The sequence below is a fragment of the Miniopterus natalensis genome, chromosome 2 (genome assembly GCF_054644295.1).
Source record: "Miniopterus natalensis isolate mMinNat1 chromosome 2, mMinNat1.hap1, whole genome shotgun sequence".
Taxonomy (NCBI): Eukaryota; Metazoa; Chordata; class Mammalia; order Chiroptera; family Miniopteridae; genus Miniopterus; species Miniopterus natalensis.
In genome coordinates, this window is record NC_142082.1 from 119,250,485 (window position 1) to 119,276,333 (window position 25,849).

At 37.0% G+C, this 25,849-nt stretch overlaps 1 protein-coding gene across 1 annotated transcript in view; it reads right to left on the bottom strand.

Moving 5' to 3' along the window:
- ACSS3 (acyl-CoA synthetase short chain family member 3) overlaps window positions 1–25,849 on the bottom strand; it is a 140,479-nt gene that overhangs the window by 64,940 nt on the left and 49,690 nt on the right. The window contains exons 3-7 of the mRNA XM_087814519.1: window positions 20,102–20,290; window positions 16,915–17,049; window positions 13,060–13,200; window positions 3,666–3,746; window positions 3,490–3,585 (exon numbers count right to left, since the gene is read on the bottom strand). Coding sequence (XP_087670645.1) covers window positions 3,490–3,585; window positions 3,666–3,746; window positions 13,060–13,200; window positions 16,915–17,049; window positions 20,102–20,290 — 642 coding nt within the window. The remainder of the gene's footprint in view (window positions 1–3,489; window positions 3,586–3,665; window positions 3,747–13,059; window positions 13,201–16,914; window positions 17,050–20,101; window positions 20,291–25,849) is intronic.

A 25,849-nucleotide genomic window follows, 5' to 3' on the forward strand; every position in this document is an offset into this window, starting at 1 on the left:
GTCAATTTTCAAATGTTGAGAAGCCAAGTGTGTGTGATTAGGACTGAAAATGTCTATGGCTTTTGGAAAAGCAGAGATCACTGGGGATATCAGCAAAAGCTGTTATGGAATGATTGTGACAGAGGCCGACTGAAGAGGGCTGCAGAGCTCCAGGTCAGAAAACAGAGCTACCGGGGGAAGAGAAGTCTTCAAAGAGAGAATGTTGTAACTGCAAGGGGAGAAAAAAATCAAGGATTTGTGTGTGTGTGTGTGTGTGTGTGTGTGTGTGTTTTAATTGTTGTTGTTTGTTTTAATGAGAGAAATAGGAATATGTTTAAAAATCTGGTGATTGTCAGGAAGCTAAAGACAAAGCAGACAACTAAGATTTCCGATATGTTTTCACCCTGCAGACATACAGGTATATGTCCTTTTAAGGCAGAAAAGAAATCTTATTTAAATATCCACCATAAGTTTTAAGCAGGTAACTCTTATGTATCTAGAACTTAAGCTGAATACCTAACTTAGTTATAACCATCGTCCAAGTTTTTTTTAAGTTATAGATTTGTATTAAATTCCAGAATATAAATTTTTATCGTCGCTGAGAAAGCAGTTTCATTCATTCATTATTCATAACATACAGTGATCCATTTGCACTCGATAAGAGAAATGTTTTATGAACTTATTGTTGAACCCCATATGATTCTGTGAAATGCAAATCCCTCAGCACTTCAGAACATCAACTTTTGTTAAATGAATCAAAATTCATCATTAAGGAAAAATATAATCGTAGACAGTAATCAACTACCTACCTCAATATGGACACCACAGGGAAGGGATAAGTGGCCTTGTTATCGATGGTCAAAGTACTGACTCTCTACTGGGCTTATGGGCGCTATGCACTGTGCTAAGACATTGCTTTTTGAGGCTTTCACACTCTAGGAGATATAAACAGATAATTTCAGCACAGTGTGGTCAGCTCAGTGACGGGCATATGCTCAATGGACAATGGAACCACGGGATGGGGCACTGAGTGCAGCCAAAGACCTTGAGAGGAACCTTCTGAAAGATGCTAACATATAAACAGAGTCTTCAAGGTTAGCAGGAATGAACCAGATAAGAAAAAATCAGAGTGAAATTCATGCCAGTGAAAATAAACAACATGAACAATAGCAAAAAGGGCTTGGAGCACAAGAGAGGAGAGAGAATTACCTGCAAGGAACTGTCAGGGTTGATGCCAATGAGAGGAAAATAAAATCAGATCAAAGAGGCCCTTTGACTTATGAGGTCACTTATGAAGTCACTGTTGGCTTCCGCTACAGCAGCTTCTATGAAGTGATGTGGACAGAAATTGGACTACGCGTAATGAAGAGTAACTGGAAGAATATGTTTAGACAGTGTGGGAACAGTGTTTTTGCAAGGAGCTTAGTGGAGAAGAAAATAAAGATGGGCTAGCTAGAAGCGGGGAAAGGTATAAAAGGCTTGGTTTTGTGATTACAGAGAACTGAGTATGTTTACAAGTTGTAGGAAAGAATCAAAAGTGCAGAAAAAAGGTTTAAAAATGTAGCTTACTTCAATTCACTCTTCCGCAAAACAAGTATTTATAGAGCATCTACACTGTTCTTGAGCACATCACTCTAGATAAAGTGATGTGCTCAACCAAGCCCATCTTAAGGTGTTAAAATCATGTTTTAAATAAACTTAGGGAAAAAAATAAAAGGCAAACGGTAAATGCACCAAAATTGTATGTACTTCAGTTCTAAAGGCAGCTTAATACTTGTGAATATAATGACACCTTTGGCTGTCACATTTATGTTAGCAATATGACAATTCATCACAGGCGTTCAGCGCTGAAGTTCATTTTCTTTTACTTCAAGGGGAGTGATTATTTTAATAAAAATACTTTCTCTTTGCAAGGACTTCAGTGTGGAACAGATCAGTCAATATTATTTTATGTTTTAATTATTACAAACGTTATAATGTATGTTAAATCTGCAAAGTACAAAAGCATAGTACAAAAGTTATAGAGTACTATGAGATGGCTTAGTGTGTCAAAGTCTGACTTAATACCTCCAACCATTCAGAGACAGAAAACCAACCAGGTAAAAATGAAGGAACACAAATGGTAACTGGGCAAAGATAAAGAATGGTCTCTAATTTTTCAGTCACTGAGTTGCAGGAATTTAAGTTTGTAAAGAACCTTGACAACATCTAATACTATTATCTACACCCTGCATATAAAATTCCCTTCTTCACATTCCTTGCCTGATATTGAGAGACTTTAAGTGAAAGAGAGCCTTTAATTTGAGAAGTTGCCTATTCTACTACTGGACAGTTAAACCTACCTCTGATTATTCTCAAAATATTGGTCTCTGTAACTCTGCATTACTCCACGATTTCCTTTATATATAATAATCTTTAAATATCAAAAGATACTGAACATATATGCACACTAAATATATTACCTTTCAAACTAACCATTAGCAATGACTTCATTCCTTCCTCATATGACATTATTTTCACCCTAGTCCCCTTCTTCCAGATGCTTTCTAATAAGTTAATTACTGTTCTTCTCTTCCCCATTAAACTAAACTCAAGTTTCCAAATGTGAAAGAACAAAATAAGATTATAACACTGTATGTGGTATTTTTTAAAGCAATCCTACCAACCGCTTATGTCTGAAACGTGGACAATTATAATATACATGGACTTAACCACATAAACTGCAACCAACTCAAGTTTCTCATCCTTCATTTCTGCCATTATTTTTAATATAAAAATATGACTAAAGATTTCAGTATTTTCCTATCTAGTGCTTTTTGTACCAAAAGTCAAATTTCGTTTTCAACACTGATTATTAATAAATTACCATTTTGCTGTCCCTCTAAAGTTTTGGCCTCCTACAACTCTGATAAGCATGTGTTTTAAGTATTCATTCAAGGCATTGATAAAATTAAACTGAATGAGCAAAATTGTCAGGTATACACACAGAAACCTTATTCTTGGGTGGCCTTAATACAACAGAATCTAAAGCAGTAATTTACTTGCTATAAATCTGGTCAGCCTGCAATTCTCTTCCTATTCATACAGTCATCATTAGAAACCACCAAAAATATCTAACTGAAATCAAGACACCATACATTTGAAAATCCATTAATCCTATAAAAACAAAAAGGTGAATCTATGTTATTTGTTCTATGATAACGATTTTCTTTACTAAGATTCTAAAATCAGCATCAGCGTAATATTTTCTAGAAATCTGTTAGGGATAGACATCAAGCTTTTAGTGTATGTGTTTCAAAATATAATTTGTATGGCACTGTTCAACATATTTAATTAGCTGGCTGTTATTTTTTATATATTCCTTTCTCTTTTGAAATCATATTTTTAACTGGAAGAAGAAGATATAAAAATGTTCCCTGCCCCCTTCTAATTTTTCTATTCTTACTTAGAACTACTTCCCAAAATGTTTCAGTAAAATAGATATTATTTATGTTGTATTAATTTTATTACCTCATATAAAACCGTTGTATTCCCATGAAGAAGAGGTCCATAACAGATATAGGAATGTCCAACAACCCAGCCTAAGTCAGAAGCTGCCCACCACACCTAAAAAATAAGAAAACAATAAAATGCATATATCTCAATCAGAGAAATGGCATGTAAAGTGAATTTAAAGCCATGGTTACCTCTCCAGGTTTAAGTCCATATACAGACGACATTGTCCAGTTTAGCATCACAGCGTATCCCCCAGTGGGCCTGACCACACCCTAAAAGAGAGAAAAAGTAAAGCTAAAATCAATAAACAATGTGTTAAAAGATTATCTGCCTTCCTACCTCTCAACCTGAAAAAGTTTCTGTTTAAAGTATTTTATTATTTTTAATTTTTATTTTTTAAGTTTCTTTATCTTTATTGTTGAAAATATTACAGATGTTCCCTTTTTAACCCCATTGATCCCCTCCACCCCTCATCGATTCTACCCCCAGACTTTCCCCATAACAATGTCTATGTCCATGGGTTATGCTTATAAACATATATGTTCCTTGGTTAATCTCTCCTCACCCACTCCCCCACCCCCACCTTCCCTCTGAATTCCCTCAGTCTGTTCCATGCTTCTATGTCTCTGGATCCATTTTGTTCATCAGTTTATTTTGTTCATTAGATTCCACATATGAGTGAGATCACGTGGTGCTTGTCTTTCTCTGCCTGGCTTATTTCACTTAGCATAATACCTCCTAGTTCCCTCTACACTGTCGCAAAGAATAAAAGATCCTTCTTTATAGCTGCATAATATTCCATGGTGTAAATGTCCCACAGCATTTTTATCCACTCATCTACTGATGGGCACTTGGGCTGTTTCCAGATCTTAGCCACTGTAAATTGCACTGCTAGGAACATAGGGGTGCATAAGTTCTTTGTGATTGGTGTTTCGGGTTCCTTAGGATATATTCTTACAAGTGGGATCACTGGGTCAAATGGCAGGTCAATTTTTAATCTTTTGAGGAACCTCCATACTGCTTTCCATAGTGGCTGCCCCAGTCTGCATTCCCACCAGCAGTGTACTAGGGTCCCCTTTCTCCACACCCTCGCCAGCGCTTGTAGTTCGTTGACTTGTTGATGGTAGCAATTCTGACAGGTGTGAAGTGATACCTCATTGTGGTTTTAATTTGCATCTCTCTTATATTTTATAAGCCACAAATTACTTTGGCTTTTATATAATTGTATCTGAATCATTATTTTCTTTGGCTCCTCCAATAATAAACACAGGGTAAATTGCCCACATCAGTCTACTTGTAGAATCCATTCTCACAGACTTTTCCTGAACCTCCAAAGAAAACTTATGACTTCACAGAATCACATGCAATAAAAATTTTTCCCAGTGATAACATAACAACACTACGTTTTCAGACATATTTTCAAACAAAAATGGAAACTCAAAATTAGGTGCATAAAAAGATCAACTTTCATAAAAGATCAAAGGTAGCTACTGTGTGTCTAAAATACAGACTAACATAAAGATGTCTATTCCCTGATATTATTAATTGTTAGCATGCCTGGAAGAAGCACAGCCATATTCTAACCGGAGCTTCATTACAATGCTGCATGGGGGATCATGCTAGCACAGTATCTGAGATGAGCAGTTCTTTAATGATGAATTCTGGAACTGAGGAATTAATCCTGAGGAGTTGGATCTGGACAGATTTGCCTTATATTACATTTTGGGAAAAAGTAGGGATTGTTACATCATTCTACTACAGCTTTTGTGAGTCAATTTCTAGCAGCTATCCACAACATTGAACATATTCAACTTTCATACAGAGACGTACTTGAAAAGTGGGCAAAAGCGTCATGATAAATAAGAACAGATGGCAAATTTAATAATTTTGTTTACTGCTTGACTATAAACATTAATCATCATTGGCTCAAAAAGACTTAATGTGACTTAGAGCAGGAAGGTGAATGCTTGCTAAGAAATACTCGCTATTTCACTCAGCATTCTGAAGCATTATTTAGTAGAGCAATTATAATTACCCTGTGCAGAAAATAATTATTTTACCCAAAAGGGAAAATGCGGTCCTAGTGAATAAATATGCTACTAGTTGTACCTCTTTGGCATAGCTCTGCAACTGTAACACACACACATTGATCAGTGGAATAAAAATTGACTTTCTGTTAGTTACTAAAATGTATGCTCTCCTCCGGTACCACTAATAAAACATAGGTATCAAGCTGTGGAACACATTTCATCTACCAGGAGCAACACCTGGTCTCTTAGCAAATATCACTTTGTATGACATAGCGTGCAGCTGTTTCTCTTGATCACCTTGGGAGGATTAGAAATCCTGAGCATCTTCCCATGTAAACTGAGCAGCCCTTTTCCCAGTATGTTCTGTATTATCTTTCATGTACTTTGTTAATTCCTTTGTCCAATTAAGAAGGTTGTTTACTATGGTTTAATACCTTGATGAATTAGCTATTAATCAACTTTCAAACACTCTTTTCTAAAAATCTGTATTCATTTTGTACAGAAAAAAGGTGAACTCTTTTTCACAGAAAATATGCTATCCATATATTATGGTAAATAGTGATAATGTCAATAATGACTTCACTCAAGATGTTCTAGAATTTTGTCTCCGCCTTCCTAGAGCTCATTTTTATCAACAATTCTAAATATTATTATAACTGTCAAATTTTAGATTATGTGGCACAGAGGGTAAGGTAAATCAACTGGAAGTGATAAAAATGATTTAAAGGCTTGGGAGAAAATTAATAAGTAGTAATTTATTTGGAAAATTTAGAAGATAATTTAAAGGACAGATTACCAAATTTTTATTTACCTCTCAAGTGATCACTTCTTTAAAGTATTTTTACCAATACTGCTCTGCCTGTAAAGTGGTAGATACTTAAATTCATTTGACCCCAAAAAAGTGAGGCTTAAAAATGAGATCATGCGTGGAAAAGCATTTAAAATTATAAAGGCTAAAATTTTAAATCTTATTAACAAAATTATTTCCTTAGTTGTAGCAATTTCTCATTTTTATTTTTCGGTTACCATCAAAGATTCTCATTAAAAACAATTAAAATGGAGCTAAAGGAGAGAGAAAAATCTGTACCTGTTTTTTTATTGGTCTTTGATATCCACTTATTTTTATTTTTTTAAAGGGTGAGTATAAAGATTTCCATCAAGCATCATCTTACCATTCATCAATTTAGACTCTAGATCGAAAATTTGGTATTGCCTCCAAAATATTCAGATAACAGTTTCCAATTTTCTGAGTATTTGAGATGGTGCAGAAAACAGAACTGCATCTTTTCATATTCTCCATGCAGATCTTTTACAAAGAGTTTGAAAGTTAAAACAAAATTAAAAGATTATGTTAAAAAATAGTTTCTTGTAATATTGATATTAATAGATGACTTAAAATGAAGCATTTTGTTTTTTGTTTCTTGTTTATAATCCAATTTTCTGGCAATGATAATTAAAATGCATACAAGAAACCTTGTCCAGCCTCTGAAAATACATAAATCATTCCTAAAAAAAATCATTATATTTCAAGTATACCAAATTAATCAGGAACTAAAAATGGTATCTTAAAATAGATTTCAAACTTGAGTATGAGGTAAAAAATACTTATTTAATATCAATGCTTAACTCTAAAACACAAGCATGCTGCATTTTATCCTTTTGAATCTCTGTTATTACTTTTTTATGTACTTACACTCTATTTACTTTAAAAGTAAAGACAGTAGATGACCTAATATATTCTCAGAAAAGCCTTGAAACCTGCCAATGTACTGCTCTGTTTTTTGTGGAATGGGCCATTGTACGTAAAGTCTTCTGAAGAGCTTGAAAGACAGCCAGGTGGGAATAACACTCCATTCCACAAATAAAGGCATAAAAATGAATTCTACCTCGGAAACGGGAAAGGAGACAACGGGAAGGTGCTCTTTAAAAAGACAGGAAAGAACAAAACCATCAAAACCACTTTTAACATGTAAGGGTATTTTTAAAAATTCAATCCGTACAGATAAAGTGAAAGGCTGATCAGTAATTACCCAGGAATGGGACCAGAGAGTCATCACAGATGTCCGCCTTAATGAGCTGTCTTTGAGGACAAGGACAGCCACAAAACACCGTAGACGGGGCCATTAAAGTAAAACAGAAACCAGGTCGATATCAAGTGTCACCCACAGTTTTGGTTGTCACAACTTAAATACAGTTAGAACAATGTGAACAACACCGGTTGTAGCAGAAGAGAAAGGAAGGCTGAGGTGTGTGATAAGAACAAGGGGTTGGAATTCTTCATCCTTAACATGTTTTTAAATTGATCTGTAGCCCGGCCGGGCGTGGCTCAGCGGCTGAGCGTCGACCTGGGATCCAGGCGATCGGGGTTCGATTCCTGGTCAGGGCACATGCCCAGGTTGTGGGCTCGATCAATGACTCTCTCATCATTGGTGTTTCTGTCTCTCTCTCTCCCTCTCCCTTCCTCTCTCTGAAATCAATAAAGATATATTTAAAATAAATAAATAAATTGATCTGTAAAAATATGAACAGAAAATCTCAAAATATTCAGGGAAGAGAAGTTTGGAATATGTAAGATTCCAAAATGCTTCCTAAACTGAGCCCCTCTGTCGTTCAGCTCTGTGATAAAGGCTTATACAAGACAAGTGTACAAGCTTACACGCATGAGATATATATTTATTCGCATACATATATATGTAAATGTGTTTATCTCTCTATACGTGTGTTTATATGTTTTTACTTATGTATGTTTATATATTTCATATAAATATGCATTATATATGTTTCATATATATGAATTTCAGCCTGGCAAGTTGAGAAAAATAATAAAGCAAGAAGAAAGAAGAAAGAAATATTTGCTTGAAGGAAAAAAAAAATGCATCACTAAGGTCCAAGTCATCGAGTTGAGAAGTAAAAGGTATGGTGCTGACCACTTAAAAAATCCAACGCATCAACAGTATTCTTGTGTTAGAACGGCCTGACAGATGACGCTCCCCCTTCCTAGGGCGAGTCCCCGGCCGCACCCCTTTTCTGAGCCCTGGGACTGTGACCCTCTCCCGGCGCCGTCCAGGATCCCCGGCCCCCGCGCCGTCGGAGGCCGTCGGCCCGGCGCTGCGCCTCCACCGCGCTGTGCTGCGGGGACAGGCCTTTGTCTCTCCAGCGCCGTGCCTGGCACACAGCAGTGTTTTAATCCCCGCGTTGCCGGGTTAAATGACTGAACAGTTATCTGAGTAGGCACATGGAGGAAAAATATCCTTTTTAAAAATACTCTTCTTTGTTCAGGAGAAACCTCTGGAACTTGCAGAACTCAGTGAGTCATATAGCAGACAGGGAACGGTTCCACATGGGATATGTCGCGAGGCACAAAGCCGCCTGCGGCAGGCGCTGCTGGCCCTCCAGAGGATGGCTGAGCGGCCGCAGGCCCCTGTGCGGGTCTGAGCAATGGGAGGGCAGGGGCAGAGGGGAGCAAGCCCAGCATTTTAACTGCAAGGACGGTAACACACAGAAAAGGCTTCACTGCTTTTTTATTTGATTTTCTATTCTTTTGTTTTTTCCTTGGGTAGGAAGAATCTAACATGCAGGACTAAAAGTGACATAAGCTGTGTCAACACACATCAGGACCGAAGGCCTCGTTTACGCCTTCCTGCCATGCCTTCCTTTCAATCCTCTCCTTTCGGTTTATTCTCTCCTGATCTCCTTTGGCACTGAGCTTCTGTTTGGGGTTGGGGTGGGTTTCCCTATCCCTCCACGATATCAAGCAGGAAGAAGATAAATAGGACCGTCACTAAATCTCCCACTCCCCAAAGGACACCCCTTCCAGATGAAGGATCCTTCTATTTGGAAGCTCTTTGAAGTACCTTGAACGCCGGCACCCAAACCAAACAGGACAGAGGCCAACAGCCAGGCAGAAACGTGCACAGAGTCGCTCAGCTGTGGCTGCTGGAATGTTTGCAGCAGGAACAGATTAACCTGTCACACAGCAGCCTGACAAATCCAGGGTTGGCAGATGCAGAGATGCAAATATGCCCTAAATATAACCGCAAATTCTAACCAAAGAACAGACTGTCTTACGTGTGTCTTACATGTGCCTATGAGAAATGAGCATTGTTAAGTAGAACATTTTGATGGGCTAACATTACTTTTCCCAGTAAAGATTAAGTTTGGGAAAACAAACTATATGATGACATAAAGTTTATATTTAAATGCTGCATAAATGAATGTGGGCTCACCTTTCCTGTAATTCTATTCCGGGAATCTCAATATTCAATTTTCAGATCCCATTAATCCTGATTATGCCTACCAAAAATGAAGTGAGAATTTTATGAAGAAAGAGGGTGCTGGGAGCTAACTGGAGAAGTAAGAGAACATTTAACAAATATTCTGAGGATTTTTCCATAGCCCAGTTTTACGGTTGGTGACATAGTGGGTTCAAAGATATATGAAACATATTCTAAGACCTCAGAGAACATGCAATGTTAAGAAGATAGTAAATAAAAATTAATATGTATAAGGCAGAATAAAGTAAGCGTCCTAAAGGTTTTTGGCAACGTATAATCTCAAGGCCATTGAAATTCTAAAGTCCATTAAAGAGATGAGAGAAGTCATTTCTGAGGGATCTTGAGAGACGATTATTTTCTCTTGTTATTCTGCATGCCCTACTTTGCAAAATCTACCTACTCCTGTGATTTAAACACCAGACCTCACACTGATGGCCCACAAGGGTCTACCTACAAACCCAAATGTACTTCTTGGACCCAGATCTTCACCTCCAACTGTTAACTAGGCATCTTCATGTTAATGTCCCAAATATGCACCACACTCTATATGTTCTCAGTTTTCCCAGCCCTAAACCTTCCTCCTGTTTCTAATTCAGTAAATGTTCAAATATTCTCCCATGTTCTCAGGTTCAAAGTCTTGGACTCCTCCTCTGCCTTAGTCCTACCCTTGAACCAAATTTGATTCCCCCCTGTTGGTGTGCTGTCCTAAGTAAAGTCCTAAACTAATTAAACAAGCTGAACTACTCTTGCCTCTGTTGTTTCTGCATGCTTATATCTCCAATAAAATGTTTCAAGGGTTACCTTCCTTCATGTTTTTTTCTCCTGCTTAAAAAGTATTAGTGTCCTCCATCCCTTACATACTGAATATTAGCTTAAACTTTGTACTTAAATTGTAAGTTTGGCTCTTGCCTCTATATCTAGCCCTTTCTTCTTCCCTTGCACCACATGCCCTGGCCATCCTGGAAGCTCCCTTACACACTCCTGCCTTGCTGTTGCTAACCCACCCAGCCTGGAACGCTCTCCTCCCTGCGGTGTCACCCTCTGAAGTTTTATTCATCCTTCAAGTGTCACCTTATCAAGAGCTTTCCTTGCTAGAACTGTACTCCCACTCCTCCTATCATTCTGCCCCTTTACCCCGCTTTCTTTTTCTTCATAACATCACAAATTACGGAGCTCTTTATTTTAATGCCTGTGTTCCAGCTATAGAATATAAACTTCTGAAAAGAGAGTCAGACACATATGTGTGTGCTCAATAATATCTAATGAATTAATTGAGTTTAATCCTTCAGATACCATGGAATCACATCTTTACCTCAAGAGAAACAGCTTTGCCCTCTTAGAGCAAGACCACAGTCTACCTTGCATTATTTGTGTGGGTGTGTGTGTGGGGGGTGTTTTCTCACTAGACTGAAGGGACTATGGTTTACTTATATTTTTATCTCTTTTATCACAGAATGAACACTCAATGAATGTACATTGAATAGAGTTAAATTCAACGTGTCTAAAGATCACCAAACAATTAAAGCCTTCCCCACTCTATTAAAATACATTATCTTCAGTATGGTATAACAAAAGAAAGTGAGAATAATTAAAACTTCAAATGATCTTCCGTTGGAGCATCTATGAATCTAGAGGTGAGATTTTGGACCCAGAGAAAACCTGGAATAGTTAGGATATTTTCTTACTTGGAACTGCCACTTGTTAGATTTAATGCTCTCTCTGTTATTTTATTTTCTTTCTACTACAGGGGCTGAGTTGATTTTAAGTTTCTGATAAGTTCTTCTTCTGATCCTCCCACAGAGATCCCCATCTAGGTCACAGTGAGTCTCAGAGTAATTTAAACTCTTGAAACGGTGCAAATGTTTTTATAAGATTCCTTCAGGCTTTTAAGGAGCTAAAATGACTTTCTGGTGGTTTTTATTTTTTGGTTAGGTTATACTATGTTTTCAGGGTCAGGGTTTCCTTTCATGTTGATACTTTTATATTAGATTAAAACTTGCTTTTATTTTACAGCCAAGTGTTCAATGGACTCTTATGTAGCTGGTACATGATGCAAAATTGCAAAAAGTGGATGGTAAGGATCATGTCCAGATCACTTGGGCTGCTTAAAAAGCCTTAAGAGTCTTCAATATAACAAATACTTATTTTCCTGATGACCAAGGTTGTTTTTATTTTATTTTTATTTTTTTCCATCACCATTTACCCCTCTATACTCTCCTCCCCGTTCTTGCCCCCCACAATCACTGTTGTTTTTTAAAAATCATAAGGCTTTGATCCTACAATGCCAGAAATAGCTTTATGCATATGCACCTAATTATTTGTTCACCCAACAGGAATTTATGAGCACCAACTACACACGAAGCACAACGGTAGGCTAACATGTCTTAAAACACAGTCTCTCTCCTCACAAGATTATATTCCCCTACCAAATGTTTTCTTTTTCACAGCAAGTTTTATATGGAGCATCTTAATTTTTCTTTTAAGATTATTAACTGATTATGTTTTCAGAACTCTGATGCTACAGAGAGTTAATAAAGAGGCCATTGCCCTCTAGGATGTGAGTGATTGTGAAAGTCCCTTCCCCACTAAAATTCTGTGCCTCAGTGAATATTGCACACTCTAATAAAGATGAATAGGACGATGATATTACAAGCCTTTATGATAGTACATAAGGAAACAATACTGTTCAGAGATACCGGGCAAAGTGGAATTTGTTTGCTATCAGACACCTTTATAAATATTGATGCTTTTAACTTTGTTTTTGAAGACACCTTTCATGGTAAGCAGATTTTAAAACCCTGAGTGTCTTCAGTGCTGCAAATCAAAGAGTTCAATACTCAGGATAAATTGCTTGTTGTTCAAACTGTCTAGACCAATTCTAGAACTTGAGTTTATAACAAAGAATTAAGTTCCCCTAGATCAAAAATCAATCCCATACTGTCATGAAAGTTACATATACTTCAATTTAAAAAATATTTCACTGAAATATATATTTATTAAATTGTATTAAACTAACTTATATTTGGTCAAATATTTATTAATTTTTAATAGTTTACTTAAGCATATTGTTGATATATGCGAAGATTTTGGAAGAAATTGAGGCAAAGTCCTTGACCTTAAATACAATTCACATTTTTCTGTTTTTAAACATAACACTTCTTTAAGTATAAAGTACCTAAGTCTAAACCTCAAGGTACAGTCTGAGAGCACTGTCAGTAATCAAATACTTTCTGTGTGAAAGAAGTCTGCCGCTGTATACTTATCCCCAAGAGAGTGAATACCTTCGGCAAACCTGTTGTTCCAGATGTGTAAAGAATATACAGCGGATGTTCTGAAAGAACAGGAACACAATCATGTGACTGCGCTTTGGCCATCTCTTCATCCCAATCAAGGTCACGACCTGGAGCCAAAGGAACTGTCTCCTAGAGAGCAAAAATTTGGGAATATTCACTGAACAAAAGAGATTAAATTTGGAAACAATGTTAGTCTGAGCACCTGACTTACAATACAGGCTATCTATATAGCACTATCAGATTTATAAATATCTCAGACAAATGTTCATAAAAAGTCCAATAGTTTGATGTTAGCATCAACTAAACTGACAAAAGAACATGTTTTATTCAAAACTGGGTCTATCCTTAAGAAACTCAATGTGATGCAGTCATGTTTTCATCAACAATCAGAGCTTAACTAAGAGGTTCATGTTTTCATAAATGTATGTATAGTATTAACTTTCTAAACTAATTTCTATTTTTTGTAACCAATTTCTTTACTTTGGAACTATCACCTTTACAGTCAAATACCAACTAACCCATTAAAATTTCTCTTTAGCCCGGCCAGTGTGCCTCAGTGGCTGAGCATTGACCTATGAACCAAGAGGTCTAGGTTCGATTCCCGGTCAGGGCACATTCTCGGGTTGCGGGCTTGATCTCCAGTAGGGGGCGTGCAGGAGGCAGCCGATCAATGACTGTCTCTCAACATTGATGTTTCTATCTCTCTCTCCCTCTCTCTTCCTCTCTCTGAAATCAATAGACATATTTTTTAAAAATTTCTCTTCGTGTAAACAAGGGCCATTTAGGAGTAATATTGTGGCCATCTTTCCAAATGAGAGAATATTCAATCATTTTCAGGGGTGGGGGAGAAATCTACTTTTGCTTTTTCAAAAGGAAAATCAGTCTTGAAAATGAATGAGAGTATGTGACATATCTAAAATGCTATCTAAGTTTTCCTCCATCCAGGTCATTGATGGTAGAAATGTTTGGGGAGTTTTTTGTTCCTAGAACCAAGCTCTGTGTTGTAAACTTTATGATAACACAGTCATGAGTTAGACAGATATACCTTAAAAGAAGGTAGACAGACCTCTTTAAACTTATGCTATTGAAATAGGCCAGACAGGGGAGGCTTATGGAAAAATTGCTCTAATGGATAGTTGCATCTATTTAAGTAGAGGTAAGGCCCAGTACATGTCTAGTTATTTTCTGAAATGATAACTAAGCTCAAGATGACACATCAGGAAGCTTATAGCTGGTGAACTTGTGAGTACAGGCACAAGGCAAGGCTATATATACATCCATACATGAAAGCTAGTGAGATCCACCACCTAGAGAGTATAGGTAAGCATCCATTCATCAAGCTAAAGCTAAGCCCAGAGGCTCTAAGAGATTTAAAAAAGCTAGGCTATTTCTATTTTTCAGGCTCCTTAATGTATTGATCAGGGTTGTAAAAAATGGTCTTATTTTTAAATGCATACAATTTATATATTAACATTTCAATATAACATGACAAATACAATGCCTATATGAATAAACACATGGATAGATAATAATCTGAATTGACTTTCATGAACTTGAAGTTTTAGGCATCTCCAGCCTCACTTTGATAAGCTCTAGATATGCCACTTAGATAAATAAAAATAGTTAACTGTGACCAAATTGTATATTTTCATTTGTTTTTATGCATCATACAAATATAACTAATTTCAAATTATCAAGCCTTTGACATCATATTACAGACCTATAAAAAAATCATTGCACTGCACAGTTAAAATGTTAATTGAGTCATCACAAAAATAACTATAGGTCAAGTGAAATGAGAACTTGAATGAATGTTTATTCTTCAGGCTAAGAAACACAAGCATGTGTATAAAGAAGATTTGATGGAAAAAATTCAACACTAGCTTTTACATATATACATTTACTTCTATAGACATGTCCTTCCTAGTTGTTATCATTCTTAAAAGGCAATAATTGGGACAGCACTAGAGCTGACTGACGTGATATTCTTTTGATTAACTTGCCTGAGGCTTAGGAGTGGCAGCCAGGTTTTTTACCTCTGCTGGCAAAAATGCAAATCCGTTTAATGAAAGACTCCACTAAGCTTCAATTTGTGTCTCTCTAAAGTCAAAGCAAAGCCAGTCCATTGGGCTTAATTACTGCCTGCAGAGCAGTTCTAATATGAGGGAGAAGAAACATTCAAAGCCCTCCTCTAAAATAAAGATATGTCAAAATAGAAGGAAGGGTCTTAAAAAACAAAAACAAAAAACGAGAGGGAGAGGGAGACAGTTATGTAAGGGAGAGGGAGAGGGAGAATGTATCACTACCTATTAAGAGGAAAGAGATGTGCATTAGAAAAATATGAATAGGAAACATTCATATCCATAGCCAGCGTGTTATGAAGTAAAAGAAATATGTTAGTTAAAAGTACTTTAACTGGAGTTCAAATCTTGACTCCACCACTTACTAGATGTGACTTTGGGCTATGATTTCTCCATGACTCACTTTTCTTCATCTGCAAAATGGGGCCAGTAATAGCATCTATTTTATGGGTTTATGAGAATTAAATAAGAAGTATTTGAAAGTACTTAGCATTGGGCCCAGTATAAGTTGTTTATAAATTTTACATGAATTCATACATGTGTGAATAGCACACACATACCCACATAAACCGTGTGTGTGTGTGTGTTCCCACCCTTCTCTAACCTTTTTTCACCCAAAGTCTTCTTTATTGCTGACTTTGCATTCCCTGATTTAAGAGCAACAAATCTTTTTAAAAATATATGCTTGAGATCATTTGAAAGAAACTTAAAATTCGTCTTTGAGACAGTAAGAATATCAAAATCATTGAGCACAGCAGTTCATGAACCACAGACTACTAAAACTTTACATGGGAATTGAATGTACTGATGAGAATTGCTAGGTGATAATCGAAATGACACAGGTTTAATGCTCTCTGTTCTTATATCTTGTCATTTAAGCATTTTCTGCAGATCAGCTCTCAAGAGCTCCACAAAATTATACATGATTATTTCCACTCGTGCAATTTTTCTTCTGACAAAAATTTCAATCTGCTAGAAACCCAAGTCAGTCCTACTATAAATAACTGGATACTTGCTTGAATGCAGAAAGAAGATGACAATTAGGTCCAATTTACTAGGGAAAGCAGTTGTAAAATATATTCATTGATGTATACTGCTTTTTCTTCCTTCATGGATCACAGAATAATGTATCTGTTTAGAATATTCAAATTTGGTTTTCCTGAACTTAGTTCTTACCTCTGGACTAAATTCCTTTTCTAAAGTTTTTATAAGATATTTTAAAACATACAAATTAATCACACCTTTCTATGAGGCAGGATAGCTTGGCGATTAAGCAGGCAGTCAGAATGCAAGCATTCAGATCATGACCCTTGACACCAGCTGGGCAAGGTTCTCTCTCTGTTTATCAGATTCCTTTTCTTTAGCTATCACCTAGACCACAGAGTTACCCGTAAGATTTTTTAAATGATCCATTAGTAAAGTGTCTTAAAAATCATATGGTAGACAGTCAGTAAGTGTTTGCTAGTACTATTATTATTGTCGTAATAATGTAAGTTAATAAATGACATCACAATACACTATACAAAGAATCCAACTCATTTATATTATGGATATTTCTGTGTTTCCATCTCTTGGTTTTAAGCTAGTTATTTTATAAAGAGAGAAAATATTCACATCTAATATCTTTTTTTTGCCAAAAATAGTGACATTCAGGAAGTATGTTTAATGGTTCATAAATTAAGGGTTTGCGTTAAATGCTCAAAACAAGAATCATCCTTAACACATCACTGTAAGCAAGAACCAAGTTCAATATTCAGATTACCATATTTGGACGACTATAAATGAGAACTTTATCCGGCTTGTGTTGTCCTATTCTCAGTGCTTCTTCTAGAAGTGGTATGTATTCTACCCTCCTTCCAGGTTCAATGCCAAACGATGCTGTGACAACCACCTTCGGCTACAATAAAAAATAAAATAAAAAATTTGAGAAAGTTTAGCAATCCTAATGAAGGTAATCACAGTGTTTCGGGTACAAACCAGCAGTTTAACATTTCTGAAGGAATGCTTGAATAATTCTGTTCTTTATTGAATAAATGGCCTGAAAACCAATAAGCCCGTTTTAAGTGTTATAACCCTAACCACTTCCACATAAATCTCACTTACCTGTTCAAAATTACACGTCAACATGCTTTCAGCTAATATGTATGAGCTGCAAAAACATATGTTCCAAAGAAATCACTAAGCCAGTAGGTTTGCCATGAACCAGTAAAATGCAAGCCTAGGGCCCCCTCACTTGCAGAAGCCCTGTAACAGCTGACTGTTGCTGAAGTTGGAGCATTTTCTTAAGGGTGTGTGTGTTAAGGGAGGGGGGAGGCAGCCTGGTTGCTATCAAGAAACATTTCCAAAAAATTTTTTAATGTAAACATCTCTGCTTAAATGCCTAGAGACCACAGTAGGAAGGAACCCAAATCTCCAATAATTCTTTTGATTCTTTTTTCATTCTAAATACATTCATTTTCAACAAATACTTGTAATTTTGTCATATTTTTCTTAAAAGTGCCCCCAAATGATTTAGGTTTCAAGTCCCGCAAAGCCTGAACCTGCCTCTGTCATTAAGACACACTTGGCACTTTTCTTTACCTGACAACTTACTCTAGATGTACATAGATGGAGCCTAAAGACATCTCTGAAAGGGACCGAACAAGTTAGAGTGAATCTCCCTTCCTCGGTAGGCCCTGGGCAGGCCTCAGCTGTCTGACTGTGCTCAGTGTTCCCGAGTCCCTGCCACTGCAAAGGAAGGTCTCCCAGGCCAAATCTGGGTCCCATTCACCTCTGCTATCTCCTATGCCTGGTACAATGCTTGCCATAGATAAGCTCTCAATAAATATTTGTGAAACTGAACCAAAATTCTCTTTAATTTGCAAAAACAAACATGTCATTATCCTTTTAAGTACACGATTTCTTCACCAAGAAACCCAAAGCCAAGGAAACAGATAATAAATTATTCAGAAGACAGATAATCAATCTGAGATAGTGCATCTATTTCTGAATTCTGATTTCTGCTTACAATACATCTCACCTAGAGAAGGTTTTATTATGCCAAATATATGCATATATAGTACTTTCTGCTTTTTGAATATCATTTCATATTCATGGAGCCGAGGCTCTGTGCAGTTACATAGCTTGCCCCAGGTTACAAGTGGTGAAATGAGAGAGAGGCCCCTTCTGTCTGATTACAGAAACTTTCTCCTCCTGCTCGATCAAATTGCCTTTTAAAAGGGAAAAAAAAAAGGAAATAAAAAGAAAAGTAAGTCTAGTTTCTTTTTATTGTATTTTTAAAGGTCAGACATTTGACTATAATTCACATTTTAATATAGTACTTACAAAAATAACTCTAGATAACATTCCCTAAGATTAGAATTCTGAATAAATGAAAGTTACATATCAAATTAAAAACATCTAGTATATACCCAGTATTGAGCCTACAACCCAGACATGTGCCCTGACTGGGAATGGAACCAGCAACCTCCTGGTGCACAGGATGACACCCAACCAACGCAGCCAGCCCGGCCAGGGCAATCATCTCTTACTCTTAAGACAACCTTCCTTCCTTCCTCTCTTCCCACTGTTACTCTCTCCTGCACGTTGCCCACTGGCTCACAGACCACCTACCAAAGGTTCTCATTCCAGCCTCTAGCCTCCGTCCCACTCACATCATGTTGAAAGACTTGCCCTCTCGTAACATTGCTTAAAACATGACACTCTTCCGCTCAAAACCTTTGACTGGTGAAGGTCTACAGGATCCAGTTCATACATAACTGCCTTTGCAAGGTCACTCTCGGTCCCTCTTCAGCCACATCAGTCTATTCACTGGCCTCTGAATGAATTTACCCTTTCTTACCTCTAATGCTAGACATACAGTTTTTCTCTCCTTTTGGATCCCTGGATGTCATTGTCTTCCACTAGCTAAATTTTAGGCATGATCTAACTACAATCTCAAATCCTCTGGCCACCCAACTAAAAAAATCTCTCTGCCCTCTAAATCAGGGGTCTGCAAACAATGGTTGAGAGCCGCACCCTGCCCACAGCACGTTTTTATACGGTTTCAATGGGACACTGCTATGACTTTGCTTATGTAGCACACGGGTGGGGGAACCTTTTTTCTGCCAAGGGCCATTTGAATATTTATAACATCATTCTCGGGCCATACAAAATTATCAACTTAAAAATCAGCTATGAAAAAAGCTCCTAGATTTATTGAATTTCCAGTCCCGCCTGCAGTTGCCTTGGCAGGGCCAGACCAAGGGCCAGACATCCCCCACCCGATTGTAGCGTCTAAAGCTGCCTTGCGCCATAGCAGCACAGCTGGGCAGCTGCGACAGAAACCATGTAAGCCACAGTGCTTAAAATATTTACTATCTGGTAATGCACAAAAAGAGTTTTCTGATCCTTGCTCTAAATGCATAGACTAGTAATAGCTAACCTTTTTTTTTTTTTTTAAGAGTCCTCCATGCCAGGCACTCTGTTAAGTATTTTAAATTCAACATCTCAATGATATTTCATAACAACCCTACCAAGTTTGACCCATCTTTTAACCTCTGTGCAATCCCACCATTCCTGGAAGTATGTAGATTAGAAAACTATTTATGTATCCTAACCAATTGGTAAGTATCATTTATTATCCTGTTCCAAGGATAATAGTGGCACATGGTGGGAGCTTAATAAACATGTTGAATAAAATAAATTATTAGTTATTTTACTTGTCTTATACACCCAAATAAATAGCAAACTAACTTATATTTTATATTCCTCACTGCACCTAGCAAGGTATCTTTCACATTAGATTGACTCAAAAATAAAGTTTTATGCCAAAGGAAAAGTAAACTTTAAGTATCATCTTTGACAGGAAGGTCTAATAAGTGCGGATCACTCTTGGATGATTCACCCGCAGGCATGGCTGTACTCTGTCTACATAGCTTCTGCTTGCTTTCTCCAAATATAGCACTTACCTTCGCATGATCGATGCGGCTACTTAGTTCTTTGGATGCAAATCCCCCAAATATGAGACTGTGGATGGCTCCTATCCTTGCACATGCCAGCATGGTATATATCGCCTGTGGGATCATGGGCATGTAGATAACCACAGTGTCACCTTTCTCGACACCGTGCTTGACCAAAACACCGGCCAGCTTGGAGACCTGTAACAAAATCATTAGATCAGCAAAGTGTTTTCTGTGTTATTTCACTAAAAAGTTAAGTCGGTAACACAAGGAGATGATCACTCTCTTGATAGTGAATTAAAGAAGCCCGAGTAACACAATATTTGATGATGGTGATGATGATGATGATAAGGGTTTAGACAGCGACAATAATAACAGACATCTGCATTATAACAATAGACTCCAAACCAACTTACCATTATTATACCAGTGGAAAGTCATGGCTTAAATTTGCTTAATTATTCATTCCACAGCCTGTTTAGTGAACAACTGATACAAGGCATACATTGTGTTTAGAGTTGGGAACGTAACATTGAAAAACGAAGACAGACACGTTCCTGTGGGGTTTTTATTCTAAAGGGTGAATCAGAGCTTTTATCCTAAAGGGTGAAAATCTGTCACATGGACAGAAAAACAATTATAGATTTAGATGTATGCTGGGTTCACTGTTGGAGAAAACAAGTATGTGTTACACAAGAAAACATATCATTATACACTTATAATGTAAATAATAGACAGAGTCTGTTATTATTATTACTCTTATTTTAAAAATAAGGTACCTGAAGCTCAGAGATAATAAACAGCTAACCAGAGGTGAGAGAGCTAGAAACTGATGTAGACAACATATCATCACAGTTCTTTTGACTTTGTGCTCTCTGCCCTTTCTCCTGCCAATTATTTTTCTTTACAGGTTTTATGCTAATTACCTATACAAAGTGACTGCCCTCTATCTTGTGACCAAACATACAAACTTCTTTTTACTTTGAGCATAGGTTTTGGAGACCAAATGCCTTTATTCTTTTAACACATGTTTTTGTAATTTCTAGTAATAAAGATAAAATAGATCATATAATGCAGTGCAAGAAACCTTCCCACGGGCAACTACAGCAGGCTGTGGGACGGATGCCTAGACCTAAGTGAATAAGACATTCACCCTTTGTTCATATAAAAAGTACATATTGCGTACCTGTATATGCCAGATACAGTTTTCTGAAACATCAGTAAACAAAATAAAAGTTTCTATCCTCAGAGTGGTTATGTTTTAGCAAAGGAAATATTTATAATTAACGTAAGTAAATTATGCATTATGTTAAAGGCAATCAGTGCTATTGTGTAGGGGGGAGTAGAGCAAAGTAAAGGGCAGGGGTTACAATTCTCAATGGGACGAACAGGGCGGCCCTCACTAAGAAAGTGACATTTTAGGAAAGACACGTAGCCAGGTTGACAATAAGTGGGTATCTGTGAATCTACTATTTCAGGCAGAGAGAACACCAGTAAAAAGGTGTACGGGGGATCAGATGTGACGCAAAAAGGGAACAGCAGGGAGACTAGGGGATCTGGAACAGAAAAAAAAGCAAGTAAAAATATGGTTGTAGATCAGCTAAAGAACCTGCAGGGACCTAGTGGGTAACTGGCAGGAATATGTCTTGTCTTTAAATGTGACTGTTCAAGGTAATGAACAGAGAAGGTCCAAGGAAGAAATTAGGCCACATGGCTATTTGTGGTTCCTTTCATTTCACTCTGCCTCTCCTACTTTTTGAACAAGCTTAAAGGATCTGAATCCTGACCATTCTTTTTTTTTTCTCTCTTGTTTCACTTCCTCTGGGCAGATGGGGAAAGATGTGGTCAAGGTTAAGAGCGCTGGTGAAGAAAGTCACCACCATCTCAGTGTTTTATTCTCCCCTCTACTGCAAACTGTAATTTAGTGCTACTTCTTAAGAACTCAAGGCTGCCCTGCCGAAAGTTACAAGAAAGACACACCAAAATAATATAAATTATGAACTTAAATTATATATGGAGTCAGAACCGAGATGAACACCGGAAAGTCGTACCCAAACGTGTGTGAGCAACCTCTGCAGGAAGTGGCCACACTCCGTGATCACACTGCTGGGCTTCCCATCTGAGGCACAGCACTGGGAGAACCAACGAGAAGAGCTTGTCCTACTTCTAGCTATAACCTCAACGTCTCGATAGTGTCTACTGGTGAGTAAAAAATAATCTTCAACAAGACCCAAGCTAGCAATAATTCAGCAACTTTATATTCCAGTCCCACTTCACGATGTTGCTGAAAGATGCTGAAAACTTTTCTGTTCTCTAAAAGAAATGAAATTAATAAATTCTTTTTTTGAAAGATCTCAAAATGGCCAAATGTCACTCTAAAATATATATATAAGGTAGGGCCATATGGCATCTTAAAAAAAAAATGAGCCAACCTATTAAAATTGGACGGTTTCATATACAAATCCAGCTTTCTAGTTTCTCTTGAAAAATTAGAAGGTCTACTAGCGACACTGGGTTTGTGTTCTTGAATGACAACAAGCGACTGAACCTGATGATCAGCTAGGTTCTCAGTTTGCCATACAACTCGCCATTCCCTGGGACTGTTTATCACAGAACTTGCATTTTTCTTTCAGTTCTGAATTTAAAATGATATTCTACATCCTGTTTATGTCATGTGTTTACACCATTATTCCATTACCACAGAATAAGCTGTATGCCAACAACTGATTTTTCTCCCACCCACTTCTTCCATTTATATTATCGGCTTGGCTACCGTAGGCATCTGTGCTAACCGCTGCCCTGAGGAAAACCTTGTCAAATTGGGCTGGACTGGATCTCTACAACCACTAGAGGGCGGGCGTTTGGCCTAGGTTACCTTGCTTCTCCAATCTGCTCCTCAATGTTTTGATACTTTGATAACCCCACACAGATGCCCTAAAGACAAAAGTTTTATATAACCAACAGAGAAATTTTATTTTGTAGTACTTTCTAGGGTTAAAAGTAACTCCAGAGAAAATGTATGGGAAAATATGTTTCCGATGAGGCTTCTAATAAGCTTATAAAAAACAAAACAGCTCACAACAAAAAAATGGACACTGATTTAATATTAAAACATTTAATGTTTCATTAAAATATTCCTCATGAATATTAAATCTAGAGCTGGTTACTATGCAAGCCCCAGAACAAAATACTTAATAGTCTTGTCTCAGATGCAAATAAAATCATTTTGAAGATAATGTAGGCAGCAGTAAGCAATAAGAGGAGAAATCTAGAAATCCCAGTCAGCTAAGAGTTGATAATAACTCAAATAAAGTGCCATGAAATTTCAACACAGTGGGCAATTTGATGATTGCTATTTCAGGGTTCACCTTGTTTTTATTGAATTTCAAGTGAAAAATTAGCAAGAGAATGAAAATAGATATTATTTTTATTCAATGGTATCTATATTATCATAGATGTAAAGAGTTATAATTTCTATTATTTTCCAAAGGTAAAATATTCTAATGTATATCTTGTATAACGTATTGTTTTTCAACTGAAGAAAAAGTTAAATCATCTGCAATTTACCCAATCCATATTCATCTTTGCACCTTCTTAAAACTGTGTTTTAATTTATCAACCACTTAATAGTTTTATATCAGGCATACACAACTAAATTTGGTTTTAATTCTGACATCAAAGACAATGCATATCTCATGCAATCACAGCCAGGCCAGGCCACTCTGCCAGAGCGAGGGTAACTGAGCTGGGAAGGAAGCCTGGAGAGACAAAGCAAATGTACATATTTATTTAGATACAACATTGTTTGTTTCTTCCCACTGAAGCACTTATGAACTATCCTGTCACTGATTCCATTGTTTATATGGTATCTGCTATGTGTCCTATACAAAGTCAAGGCTGCAGATGCAAAAATAAGGAAGACAGGGTCCTTAAAGCAAAGAAATTCAGAGGCCAAAAAAAAAATAGTGTGGCCAAAAAAGGGGCCACATACTAAACCTGACAAGCTCAGGGGAGGCCTGTGTGGCAGCCTTACAAACTCAGACCTAAAGTAACCACAAAGGATGGTCTGAAGTTGAAACTTCCTAACTAAAAATGAGTCAAATGGGTAATCGTGTCCTAGGTCAGTATCTTTCTTGACCAATTCAATCTTTTCCTTAACTGAGTTTATCTATGGTCTCTTTGCATCTATGATAACATACCTTTGAAATGTCAGAGTAATTTCCTTTTTTCCAGACCCTGAATGGCACAATCTCCCACCAGAGCATGAGACCACAGAACCCCTCATTGTTATTTGTTCCCCACATACCATTTCTATGTTCTGTAAATGTTAATTATCATGCTATACCCACCAATGTAAAATAAGTATGTGTCTCTCCATTTTATTTTTCACCCAATTTCAGAGATTTCCCCATTTGCCTTCCCCCATCTCCCTAATCTAACGCCAATGAATTTCATGTAATACTTTTCGCCTCCTCTTTTGATTCTAATGTATAAATAAGGAGTCAAACTGCCATTCTCTGGAGCATTTTCTCAATCCATTGAAATCTTGCTTTCTGGCAATTATCATCAGTTTGGCTCAAATAAACTCATTAAAATTTTTACAGGACAGGATGTTTCTTTTTTGTTTCCCGGCAATTGTCGTCACGTTGGCTCAGATAAACTCATAAAAATTCTTACAGGTTTCAATGTTTCTTACATTGATAACAGCATACATAAGCAGTAATGATAAAATAAGAAAATGCAACAACAGATACTTATGTCATGCAAAATGGCATACACATATATTTGGTTTACATACAAAGTAAAACTTTCAATTTTAGAATTATAAAGTGAAAGTATAGCAGAGTGGCGCAATGAAAGCGTGCTGGGCCCATAAAGTGAAAGCATACTGGTATAAATAATGAAAAAAAATTCAATAAAGTTTTTATTCATTCTGCAAAACCTTCATTCAAAAGCAGTCTGTGAGTTAGTATAATTACATGAGCAAATGCCCATAACACAAATATAAACATTAGTTGAGACCAACCAAAGGCTATGTTCTATAGAGTATATTTAGCACTTGTTTCACAAACAGCAAATGTGTCCATTGAAATAAAATTGTGCTTGCATGACAAAGATAGTGTTGGTGTCCAAATTACAGTAAACAGACAATAATCATGGGCAACCTCATAGCCATGTCAAAGAAAACTATGCGAAAGAGAAGACAAGAGAAAGCATATTTTCAGGCTGCACTGATATTACACTGCAAACCCTGGTCTAATCACAGAAAGTAGAACTAATTCAAAAACCAATAATATATCTCAGAAAACAGTTTGCTAAAATTAGAGATAAGTGACCTGTTCTTCCGAATTATAGAATGTCCCACAGAAAGAGATCATTACCTAAAATGCCTGCATTTTACTTTTAAATATATTGTTAATCACGTATTTATGTATATACACGTATTTATGTATATACATCATACACGTTTCAGTTTTTCTTCTTGGACACACATACAGAACTACCAAAAAAATAAAAATTTATAGAGAAGCTGATACCATTGTAATTAACCTAGTTATTAATAACAGGAAAGGAGTAAAGGCAAGGCCAAACATTACAGGCTTGGCATCTGGGCAGCTTTGCCAGGAGGCTGCAGTTTAACACGCCCCAGGGAGCCACCGGCCTATTCCTCCTAGATCCAGATCGCTGTGGGACAGGACTGGACAGGGGGAGAGTAGAGACATGCCCGGCAAAGTCTGGAATAAATAGGGAAAGTAC